The following is a 13275-nucleotide window of genomic DNA, read 5'->3' on the forward strand; positions in this document are numbered from 1 at the left end:
AAATTCAAATAAGTAACACTCAAGTGGTACTTATTATTCTCCACCAGTCCTGAGAATAGCTGTAGGACTTACCGCTGCCCTGGCAGGGGAGTGGGGTCCAGGTGGCGGCCTCCAGGCAATGCCATCATGTTGATCCCAATCTGCAGCAAGGCCTGCCCACAGCGGTCAGGACCCTGAAAACACAGGGCAGGATGGGTCAATGAGGACCTTGAGAGAGAGCGCACGTTGCTTTCTCTCTCAGATTTTGGCCAGAAGGAATACAGGCAGGTATGCAGGAATGATCTACCAATGTTCCTCTCCTTTTGCACCAAGACTCTGTTGTCTTCGCACAAATAAGGCAAAATAGATTTGACCTTTGTTGTAAATCCCTAACACGGTAACCCCTGGTAACCTCTTCCTTTCACTCCATTGCCAAATATTTACTCACTCTGGTATGCACCAACTATTAGGCTACACAGGCCAGAAAATTCTGCATAGGATATACTGGACCAACGGCTAATATTTATGGATCACATACTATTTGTCAGACACTGTTCTAAATGCTTCTTACAGTATTAACTTATTTAATACGATCATCACCCCTTAGTTACAGATGACACCTCCAAAATTCAGTAAGAAATTCATAGTAACAAATGCTAGTATATACTACTAAATAATAGAGCACTAGTATCCAAGTTTTGGGATGAGAGAGCACCAAATGGACATAATGACAGCAACGAACAACCAAAATATTCCCAGCACTTGCAAAGAAGCAGCCTGACTTCATTCCCTAGTGGCAACTCTCAGGCCCAGCTAGAGTCTCAGTGTCAGTAGCTTTTATAGAGAGACCTTTGCCAGCATACAGCCCTCAGAGGAGCTCTGTAGTCAAGCTCCATTTTCCTCCCCATCCCACTTCTCTGAGTCTAACTCACCATGCTGAGCAGAGATTCGGAGAGTAAAACCCCTCCAGAGCTATGCAGCAGGTCAGGGAGCCAAGAATTCATTCAAGGCTATACCTGTGTCCTCCCTGATAGGCAAGAAAAAAAACTTGAACTTGGGAGTGTGAAAGGTTCAAGTCTTAACTCTAACTCACCCTTTCTTTGTGAAAGTGTATTCCTCAATTACACTTACCAGGAGTTTCACAAGAATCAGATAACAGTACTCAAAGAAGTTTCTAAAGTGGCACTTGCCTCCTCTTGGGAGGAGCTGAGAAATATGTTTCAGAGCAGGGCTGCGGCTTTGCTCAGTAGGAGCGGTGAAAATGAGCAAGGAAGAGGAAAACTCTCTGTCACTTGCCAGAAGTCTTAATGTAGTGAAAATTCCACCATGGATGCTCAGGCTTGCTTTTTAGAGCAGTAGGCTGTGTCTCCTCTAGGAGCAGTTACTTTCTCAGTGACTTAAAGCATTGACTATTTCATATTTAATTCAACACCTGTTGCAACAACAGTTCCATCTGAACAACTCTGTTCTACTCCCGAATCCCATTAAAGGCAGCCCTTGCTCACTCCCATTTAGCAAAATAGACAGGCCATGTGCAGGAAATGCAGGCTATTTACAGCCATATTTTTCAATTAGAACTAACAACAATGGTGTTTTCTGCTATAATTTAATGGGCCAACATGGGCTCTGCCCAAGGCTCAGCTAGGTTGTTTAATTTTCAGAGTCCATTAGGGCTATCGACATAGGAGAGACAGGAAATATTGTAGAAAGTAGTTTAGCAGCAGCAGCAGCAGCAACAGTGCTAGAGAAGGGCCAGGGAAGAGAAGCTGGTAGGAGAGACGTGGACAGGACCAAACACCATGGCTCTGATTCCGTTCTCCAAGGCTTCAGAGAGTACAAAAGCCAGGAGCGAAAGAGTGGTCCAGCCATCATTATAAATGAGCTAAAAGAGCTCTTGGGTGTCCTGCTTCTTTGGATTAAAAAGTGGGGATTTTCCTCATTTGCAAAATGGGAGAAGGGGGAATAGGCAACCTTGTATTATTGTGGGCATTAAGATAATTCATGTGGGGCTGGGAAGGTGGCTCAGTGGTAGAGCGCTCGCCTGGCATGCTTGAAGCCCTGGGTTCGATTCCTCAGCACCACATAAGCAGAAAAAAGCCAGAAGTGGCTCAAGTGGTAGAGTGCTAGCCTTGAACTGCAGAGCTAAGTGACAGTGCCCAGGCCCAGAGTTCAGGCTCCACGACCAGACACCCCCCCCAAATTCATATGTAAAATATGCTATGACCTCTTAAGATATGAACCTATTTCCTACATTTGAGAAATACTCTTGAACTTATGAGTCCTAGTGAAGGGAAAATTGGTATCCTAAAATAGGAACAGAGAAGGCTGGATACTTATTTCTCTATATGCTTTGCAATCAGAACAAACTATTAATCAGACACAGGGCATGAAAGTATGTGACCTAGGTTTCACCAATCAGGTACAAAGGGCTTGAAACTGGAGATTTCCTTCTGGGGCCTGATGTGACTGCAGGAGAATCAGGTCCTTCTGTACCCAGCATGCAGCCTTCACTTTGGAATGGCCCTACACATGGAAATGATGTCTAGAAGGCTACATTCTGGATGTTCAGCCTAAGAATTATCCCAACTCACCCATTTCCCTCATCCTTATTCCTTCATCTCCATTGCCGTCTCCCAGGTCGCTGGTGCTCGCACTTTTCTGCAAGAGCTTCCTCATGGTCTCTTCCCTTCAACACTTGATCCCTTCTAAACCATTCTCCATAAAAATACCAGAGTGATAAGAAGTACAAAACCAATCAAAGGCTTCTTACTGCTAGACAAAGGCCAAACCCTGTATGGTCTTACATGTCTCACTGATTTGGCCCCTGCCTTACTTGCTACCCTCTATCCTTGTCACCCTCAGCCCTCAGACGTTCTGGCTGTTGTTCATTCACTTAGCATCCTCACCTCTCCCTGCCAACCACCTTCACAGCGGTCCTTTCTCCCACCACAGCTTCACCTCCACCTCTTCTCACCAAAGTATCCCTAAGATCCTTCCAAGCTTCCACAAAGCCACTCTTTTGGGGGGGGCAGCTTTCCTTAATCTATGGATTTCTTCAAGGCCTTCATTACACTACCCCTCCATATTTCCCCCTATGGAACTTAATAGTGATGTCATATTATCTAACTAGAATTATGTCAAGTTGGTAAGGACAGTGGGCGAGAAAGAAAGTACATGAAGAGCTCTTGGAGGTAATGACACTAAGCTGCCTTCCCAGTCCCCAAACCTGGGCCTTTGTCTGACCTGTGCAATGCAGGTGGTGACAGACATCAGAGCTATTCCATGTTGCGAGCTGAGAAGGCTAGCATCCCGTGGTAATCAGATCCTTTAAGAATGCTCATTCCCAGGGGAGGTACAAGAAACCAAGCAAGCTGCCGCAAAGCCCTGCCCAATAGACTGAGCCTCATGAAATATAGAGGGCTCTAGCTCCCCAGAGGAGGCCCCTACAGCCCTTCACAGCTGTCAAGCAACAGAGTCCAGGGAACAGGCCGAACAGACCTCAGGACTCGCAAAACTAGGTCTCATCCCCTTCAGGCATTGAAAACTCTTGCCACATAGCCCAAACTATTCTCAGCAAAGCACAGATAAGGACTCAAGCCTGTGCCTGAGTATCTGGATACATCAGCTACCTTCTGGACCTGCCCTAGAAGACAAGTATAGGAATTTCAGATATAAAAATACACAACATTAACACAAGTTATACTATAGTGCCCAGGGTAATTCAGACAGCTTTCTTGGAGGAGAGCACATCACCCATTTAGAGCATTCAACTTTCAGGAGCCTCAGAGATTATCTTTCTTGTGACAACAGCAATAGCAACAAGGAGGAGGAAGGGGAAGAAAAGAAGAAACATGTATTGGGTGTTTACTGTGTAGAAGGCATTGTTCTGAATGCTTTACATTTAGTCATCAAAATAACTCAGTGAGGTAGGATACTATTGTTGTCCCAATTTCTCGCATGAGGAAATGGAACACAGGTTAACACGGACTGAAGAAAAGAAACATTCAAAGCAAACAGACTGCCCAAGATCACACAGCAAGTTGAGTTACACTTAGGACATACATGCAAGCTTTGTCATTTCTATAAGTCTTCATCCCCTAGGAAAGCCCAAGGTAGCTTTGATTAGCAGAAGCCTAGAGAGACAGACCAGGGCCTCCCAGTGGTTTGCCATAAATCAATGGAGCCTCTTTCTCCAGCTATAAGGATGGAATTTCTTGCTGTGCTTTTTCTCCTTTGCTGTTCTCATACATTATATGCAAGTAAAGAGAGGATAGGGAAATTCAGAGTACTTGTTAGATAAGTCATCCCTGGAAGGGGATGGACAGGTTGACTAATTAGTGCCTATGAATCTCCAGTCAGTGTGAGGGAAAAGCTAGGATTGGGCTATCTCACTGAGGCCCATGTGCCCCAGTACCTGATTTATAGAAACATGTGTCTTCCAAAAGCCTCCAACTTGTCCAGTTACACCACCAAGCAGCTTTCTCTGGAAGCTTCTGTGACAGAAGAAGCTCAACCACCTCATAGGTATGTTTTAGGAGGCACCTCATAGGAACCTTGCACTTCCCAGCTGCCCATAGATGATCTAACCCCTGGGCATGGGAAGTTGAATAGAAAGTGTAGTTCTTGGCATCCTGGAAGCTGCAGACCTAGAGGGTTTCTAAAGGTCAATGGTAAGTAATTGCTACTCAGACTTTTAAGACCACAAGTGGACTGACTAACCTCATAAAAGGAACCTGGCTAGACCTTTTAGTACTTTCAACCAGAACCCTGTTGATTGAGAGTATAGATTCAGGCCAGGCACTGGTGCCTCATGCCTATGATCCTAGCTACTCAGAAAGGTGAGATCTGAGGATTGCGGTTCAAAGCCAGCCTAGGCAGGAAAATCTGTGAGACTCTTACATGAAAGGGGAGCTGTGACTCAAAGTGGTAGAGCACTAGATTTGAGTTAGAGTTCAGGGACAGCACCCAGGCCCTGAGTTCCAACTTTATGATTGACAAAAATAAAAATAAAAAAGGAATATAGATGCAGGAGTCAAATTACCCAGTTTCAAATCTGTTATTAGAATATATACATATATATATATATATATATATATATGACCTTAAACAGGTGTCTTTGTGAAATAGACTAAATAATAATAAACTGGAATTGAATTCCATGCATGTCCCTGAGATCATGTATGTGGAGGGCTGTACACTGGTAGTTGGTATACAGATTGGTTCCATTTCTCTTTGGGTAATGGCTGGCATCTAACCGTGGAGAGGGAGCCAGTCTGCCTGTTTCTCAACTCCAACTCTTCAACTATTTTTCCTCTTTAAATTTTAATCTCGTCTTGCTTTCTAACTTTCCCTGATGGAAATGTTAGCCAATTTCTGGAATATTCCATAGCTTCAATTTGCAAAAGCAAGAGACTTTTCTCACTGGGCCCAGGTCCCACAGGGCTAAAATTAACAATCATTATCCTTTAAGCTAATGACTTACTGGTTTTGACTGCCATGAATAGACATCACTCTCAGATAAAGGCCATTAGAGAAAATTGAATAGCTCCAAGTGGTGAGAATTTGGATACATCTTATTTCATAAATCACACTCAGAGGTCACACTGGGCAAGCTATTTCCTTCTAAGTCATGACGAGAACCCAGGTTGAAGAACACAGTAGGAAGAATAAAAAATATCTTATATCTCATGAGTGTAATTTTTTCTTACTTCTAAAGCCAAGAGCAGATGAGAGTGCTACATCAACAACCATGACAATCTAATCTTCTCTGATTTTATTTCCTCTCCAGATTCTCCAAAACTGCAGCTTTCTCAGTAACATTGGGAAGGTAGCATAGCAGTGAGGTCTCCAAAGGCCATTCCAGTCACAATTCCACCTCTTACTAGGTCTTTCTAACCTTGAGCTTCTTGGTAAAATTGGGATAGAATCTATTTTGCATTGTGAAAACCATCTAAGGCTATGTAGCCTTATGAATCTTCAAAACAAGCCAAATAATAATATGAGAAGCTACTAAAACACAGGAAGTGAATTAATGATACTATATAAGAAGTTTCAGGAGATTTCTCTTTGCACCTAATGTGGGTGCATATCTTACCCAGATATCAAATTCAAAGAGCTGTTTGTCATCAGAGGAAAAATAGAATATATTGGAAAGAAAGACAGCAGAATGCATTGAATATACTGGAAAGAGGCAATGTCTTACACATAGGATATATCATTTTAAAAATAAAACTCTGTACTTAGATATTATAATGAATTCCATCATATAAAGGGCTGACCTAAACTTTATTCACTTTTCCCTTCTACCATGAAAGGATCCAGGTTCCCTGCTCATCAGAGGATTCAACATACAGACATCAATTTGGAAGAAGGGCCTTCCCAAACACAGAACTTGCTGGTACTTTGACACTAGAGTTCCTAACCAACAGTAGTGAGAGCCTATAAATTTATGTTTGTTATAGACTATAAATTTCTGTTTGTTATAGACACTGTAGAATTTTGTTACAGTAGCACAAAACAGATGAAGAATGAAAGCATGCTTTGAATAAGCTCAGACAAAAAAGCTAACACATTTTATATGATTAGTAACAATCTAAAGAAATAGCTGACATTCCAGCACACATTTTGTGTGGCAAAGAATTTGGGACATACAAAGGCATATCCAAACTGAACCAGAATCTTGTCTCAGTCATAATATTGGTGAGTTCTCAGCTTACTAATGAAAGAAACCAAAGCCAGCACAAAATCCACCCATTCTAGGGTTATAAACAGATTAACCCAACACAACACAATCATTTTCCACAAATCTTATTGCAATTGTCATAACACACTCAGCTTAAGAATTCTTTAAGTTGAGGGAGAGAAGGTGTCAGGCACAAGGACCACATGGTCTACATCTTGCTATTCAGTGAACTATTTGGAAGTGTATCAAACATGAATAACAGCCCCTTCACAGAACATTGCACTACTAAAACTCATCTTTTATCTAGTATGTTAATGTCTTATAGTAACATTTGGACAGTCCCTAACAGACTAGATTTTCTCCCTGAGAATATCACGGAATGCTGTAATTTGTGAGTCCTGTATTATGAACAGGGAAAACAGAACATAAAGCCCAGAGACTTCCCAAGGGAAGGAATAAAATAGGAGTTCTAAAGATCCAAAGATCAATGTTGACATTTAATAAATATGATGATGGACTAGAATAAATATCCAAGAGCATTAAAGCCTTATCACTTTGAAGAGTAAGATTCTGTTTCTAAGCCACTACCTTCTTCACTCTTAGGTACTCATTCATAAAAATAGCTACAATTTACTATAGTCATGTCATTCTAGGATGTTGTTACATATTTTAACAGATTGTGCTTCGACCAATGGCATAGTGGCACTGTGTCTTAGTTTAATTGGAACAACATTTTCTTTTTATGAAGTATCAGGGCATCTTACAATATATTGCACCTTAAAGTTAGTGAAGTAATATATTAGTCATTTAACTATGTGCCACATTTCACATACATAAATGTATTTATCTTTCTAAAGGTTTAAAACAATTAGTACTACTAGTATCTTCATTTTAAAGATGTGGAAATGGTTAGCCAGAGTGACAGTATATGAATAAATTAAGCATGAAGATTCTAGCCCCTCCTTAAGATCATCTATCACACGTTACTATTTTTCAGCCATTAATTTTATGTCAACAACCAAGTCCTCTCCTTACAGAAAAAAAAGTCACACGGAATTCTTATTTCCATCCAATAGTAGATTTGATACTTCAAAATTTCTCCATCAGAACAACTTTAAAACATAAAGAAGTATTTATTGGCTTTTAAAATATATCACTGAACTAACAAAAAAATGTAAGAGGTCAAAAGTCAAACAGAAGCAACCACAGGGAGTTAAGGCAGTTTTTCCTCTGAGAATATCTGTAGAATCCTCTATTTTCTAAGCTTTTGTCTTATGTATGTACAAAGAGGAGGGTAGGGAGGGAACAGGAGATAAAACCTAGGGACTTCCAAAAAAAAAAAAAACAAACCTAGGGACTTCTAAAAGTAAGGAATCAACTAGGACTCCAGAAGACCAAAAGCTCAAGGTAAAAGTGAATGGCGAATGAACCATTTTACCTGGAGTATCACCAAAGAAAGCTGAGAATTGATAACTACTGTCTGACTCTTGTAGAAGCCATGGCTTGAATTTATATTTCAGTTACAGAATTTAGTGTCAAGAAATGCAAGAGAGTCTTGAAAAGATTTTCACTGAACAAAGACTGTAAAATATAGCCATGAACATTTGAGAAAGGATCAAATAGAATTCTATAAATCAAAATAAAATAATTAAAATGAAAAAAACCCTTGGGCACATTAACCACAGTAAAAAGATGGATTGGTATAAGACAGAACAAAAGAAATCACCCAACATTTAGCGCTCTCTCTGATAAATAGAGACAAAACATGAAAAAACTAATACCAAGGAATATAGCATAGTATTAATCTAACAAATATTGTATCATATTTCCAACGAAGATAAAAGAAAATATAGGAAGAAGGTGATATCAATCAGAACACCTTTCAAATCCAGAAATCAGTGAGTCCTATCAAGATAAAAAGAAAACACATATACATACTAGACAATTCCTGAGACTGACGAACATTGAAGACAGAAAAAAAATGGAAACCATCTGAAGGATAAAGCAAACTAAACTGAGTGATAACTACTCAATAGCAATCATGAAATTCAGCAAATATCAGGAAAATAACTGAGGGCTGTAAATAATTGTTCTGAAGTTCTGTTTCCAGAGAACTTCTTTTGTGAGGACACAGATGAAATAAGGCATTTTTAGAAAAATTAAAATCTCACACTAGAGGAAGTGGTGCTGTGGCTCAAGTGGTAGAGTGCTAGCCTTGAGCTGAAGAGCTGAGGGACAGTGCCCAGGCTCAGAGTTCAAGCACCACGATTGACCAAAAAAAAAAAAATCTCACACTAGAAGGAATTCTGTTCCTCATGTGGTTGTAACCCCTCTGTACAGTATTTTCACAATAAAAAACTTATTTTTAAAAAATTCTGGAAGATTTTCTTTAAGTAGAAAGGAATGCAATCTTAAACAGAAGATTTGATATAGGAAAACACATAATGGCTAGGTGCTCAGGGCCCTTGCCTATAATCCTAGCTACTCAGGCTGAGATCTGAGGATTAAAGTACAAAGCTAGACAGAGCAGGAGAATCTGTGAGAATCTTAGCTCCAATTAGCCACCAGAAAGCTGGAAATTAAGCTGTGGCTTAATATAGTATAGCACTGGCCTTGAGCAAAAGAGCACAGCTCTGGGCTGTGCTCCTGAGCCCTGAGTTCAAGCCCCAGGACTGGAACTCACACACACACACACACACACACACACACACACACACACACAATAATAAATCATTTATATGAACCAAAACTATAAATCCAAGTAAACTTTGACTATGAGAAACCATTATAGTATTTCATTGGTAAGAAAAAGGTAAATCTAAATATTGTATATAAATTCAGAATGGCATAATTAAAATAAATGTAAGTGTACTACATTTCCTGTATTCCATGGGGAGAAAAATAGACATGTGAGTTAATTTTAAGCTTATTAGGTTTTTTAAATTAATTTTATAATATCTAAGATAACTAAGTAAAAGCTTAAGTATAGAGAAAGAAATACTTCTTCCAAGGGGAAAAATAAATGATTTAAGAAGAAAAAAAATCAATCCGAAATAGGAAAGTATAGAAAAAGATACATCCATGTATAATAGTAACCATAACCAAACTAGCAAGTTATGAGCAAGGATTACTAGTGCTGCATTACAGAGATAAGAGGAGGATGAAGAGAATGGGGGGGGGCGGGAAATAGCTTAAAGCAAGTCTCATAAATATCAAAAGATTGAAAGAGTCTCAGCCAGGCTCAGGGGCTCAACCTATGATCCTTCCTTAGAAGGCAGAGATCAGGGGATTATAATTCAAGACCAGTGTGGGCAGAAACAAGTTTGAGAGACTCCATCTAGACCAATGACTGGGCATGACTGTTGTCCCAGTAATATAGGGAAGTACAAATAGGAAGAAAGAAGTCCAGTTTAGGCCTGGCATAAAGTAAGATCCTATCCTGAAACAACAGACCCAAAAAGGGGCTGTTAGAGTGGCTTAAATGAGTGTCTGCCTAAAAATGACCAAGTCCTGAGTGTAAACCCAAATACAACTAAAAAAAAAAAAAGGAAAAAATGCCATTCTACAGATTCTACAGATTGCAATCTCTACCCCCACATAAACATTCTCATACATTTTTTACACATAGAAGTCATAGGCTAAAGAAAAAAAATCATATCAGAAACGAGAGCAAAACTGACTACAAAATATTAAAAATATACACATTTAAAAAATACCTCAATAAGGTAGAATTTGGAGCAAAAACTATACTTCTATAGCTTCTAAAATCAGAAGTATTTTAACATCTAATAAAAGAAACTTTAAAAAGAATAAAATAATTTCAAAATAACAGAAGAAAGATAATTATGAGAGAAATAAAACAAAATGTAAACACGCAAACAAATTACCAATAGAGTTAAAGTTGGCTTTTAAAAATGCAAATAAGCTAGACAAGCATTTGGTAAGATAAAGAAGAAAAGAGAAAACAAAAATATTCTCAAAGAAAGAGGTTTATTTTTATAGATGAGGCAGATAAAAATATTGAAAACATAAATAGAATGTCGTTGAAAACATAAACCTTAAATGAACTTGATAGTTCCCAGAAAATTACAACTTAACAAAGATGATTCAATGAGAAATAGTTCAACTAATCAGTAGTGAAAAATCTTCCTATAAGGAAAATGCCAGGCCAAAAGAAGTTCATAGAGCAATTTATGTCATTCAAAGAATTATAGAGTTCCCCAAATTCTTCTAGAGAATAAGGAAAAAACTGATCTTATGAGGCAATCATAACTTTGATATTCAAACTAGACAACAAAAACACAAGAAAGGAAATACACAGAATGATCATATATATGAACATAGAGGAAAATACATTATGCAAAATATTAGCAATCAAAATCCAGCTACATATGGAAGGCAATATACAGCTACACAGTTGGACAGCAGCAGCTCACACCTGTAATCCAAGGTACTCAGGAGGCTGAGATCTGAGGATCAAGGTCCAAAGTCAGCCCGGGCAGGAAAATCCAAGGACTCTTATCTCCAATAAACTACTCCAAAAAAGTTGGAAGTAGAGCTGTGGCTCAAGTGGTAGAGCACTAGCCTGAGCACAAAGAAGCATGGAGATGGCGCCCAGGCTGTGAGTTCAAGCCCCAGAACCAGCCTAAATAAATAAATAAATAAAACAGCTAAGTAAACAAATAAATAAATAATACAGCTTGGTCATATTTGGTTTAGACTAAAAACACATAATTATTTTAACATTAGTCAGTACATTAATTAAACCCTCAACATTGAGAAGTTATAAGTAACCGGGCACCAGTGGCTCACACCTATAATCTTAGCTACTCAGGAGGCTGAGATCTGAGGATCACCGTTCAAAGTCCATGAGACTCTTATTTCCAATTAAACACCATAAAACCAGAAAACTCAAAGTGGTGTGTGGCTCAAGTGGTAGAGCGTTTGTGTTGAGCTGAAGAGCTGAGGGATAGTGTCCAGGCCCAGAATTCAAACCCCATGACTGACAAAAAAACAAAAGTTATCAGTAGAAAAAGGGTTATTACTATCTCAATAAAGAAAAATTCAATAAAATTCAACAGTCATTCACAATAAAACCTTTAAGAAAACTAGGAGTAGAACAGACCAATTTATGAACTCTTTAAATGAATTAAACAGCATCTACTATATAAAAAGAGAAAATTACCACAAACAACATACTGAATGACATATTTAAAGCATTTCCTGTGAGATCAGAACATGATGCCTTGTTTTTACCAACTTCTTTCTATACATTATTCAATTAGACATCCTGGATAGAGAAGATAGAAAGAAATATGTAAGAATGGTAATAATCCAAATTGTCATAATGTTCCTAGCGATGCAAGCCAGCATAGTCAAGGGAGTGAGTGGAGGCTGAAAGTAGTCTCTGCTAAATTCACCCAGCCTAATACCTGTACAGGGCTGGGTCTGACAGGCAAAGACCTGTGCTCTACTGATAACACCAAGTATCCCTAATTCCGGCAAGAATTAAGTACAAACAAGCAATTCACCCTTTTTTATCTATGTAGAAAACCCAGAAGTATCTACAAATAAATTATTTTTTAATAATAAAGCTTAGAAAGTTGACGAGAAATGAACAAATTCAAGTCAAGTGTAGACCTAGATATCAACACCTGGAGTAAAATTTAGGATCTCGGTTCAGTTCAAAAATGGATATCAAATCATGAGGGCACTGGTATGTTATCTGAAGACCTTTACCTTTAATCTGAATGATGTACATGGATATTGGAAGGTTTTTAAATGCTTTTAGGTGAAATTAAAATTTGAACTCAGGGTCTTATAATTGCTAGGTAGGCACTCTACCACTTGAGCAATATTGCCAGCACTTTTTCTGCCGTTAGTTATTGTTATTTTTAATGTAGATTCTTATGTTTTGCCTGAAACTAACTTCAGCCACAATCTTCCTAGGTTTACCTTCCATGTAGCTGGGATTACAGCTGTGAACCAGGAGGTCCAGCTTATTTTGCTTGGGCTGGCCTCGAACTGACATTTTCCCAATCTCTACCACCCAAGTAACTTGGATTACAGGCATCAGCCACTGTGTGTGCCAGGCTTTATTAGAACATTTTTAGCAGAAACACAAGATGTTCTGCTTACTATGACGATAACAGATTGTGAGGAGAAGGGTGAGGATGAGAGGAAGACAGGTCAGTTGTGAGGATAGTAGAGCATGCATGAACAGAAGAGACCCATGTGCTGGGAACTGCATGTACAGGGTCACTCTGAAACTGAGTTGCTTGGACCAGTAGGGACACAGGACAGGTTTCTAAGAGGATGTTTCCATGAGAATTGTGCTTTAAGAGGATGCAACTGACATCAGCCTGAAGAAGGGCAGGAATGGAATGGCCTGTGTGAGCCCTCCCAGACTTGAAGCAAGAGTTTTGTTGGGGTGACCTTTAGATGTGTGGTAGCGAAGCATGCAGTGATGTAGATGGCAGCTGCCACTGTCAGCAGATGTGAGTGATTGTCAGTGGGACAGAATACAGATGTCTCCTGCAACTCAAAGCTGCCATTGAGCGAAGGATACAGAACAGCCTGGGGTCTGGCAGAACAGGCTGGAGAAAGGTTTAGTC

The 13275-nt window shown here is 39.3% G+C and overlaps 1 protein-coding gene across 1 annotated transcript in view; it reads right to left on the reverse strand.

Moving 5' to 3' along the window:
• Positions 1-13275, reverse strand: part of Insc (inscuteable homolog (Drosophila)) — a 112211-nt gene that overhangs the window by 88145 nt on the left and 10791 nt on the right. Inside the window, exon 2 of the mRNA XM_013034130.1 lies at positions 73-173. Coding sequence (XP_012889584.1) covers positions 73-173 — 101 coding nt within the window. The remainder of the gene's footprint in view (positions 1-72; positions 174-13275) is intronic.

This window comes from Dipodomys ordii, unplaced genomic scaffold (genome assembly GCF_000151885.1).
Source record: "Dipodomys ordii isolate 6190 unplaced genomic scaffold, Dord_2.0 Scaffold183, whole genome shotgun sequence".
Lineage (NCBI taxonomy): Eukaryota > Metazoa > Chordata > Mammalia > Rodentia > Heteromyidae > Dipodomys > Dipodomys ordii.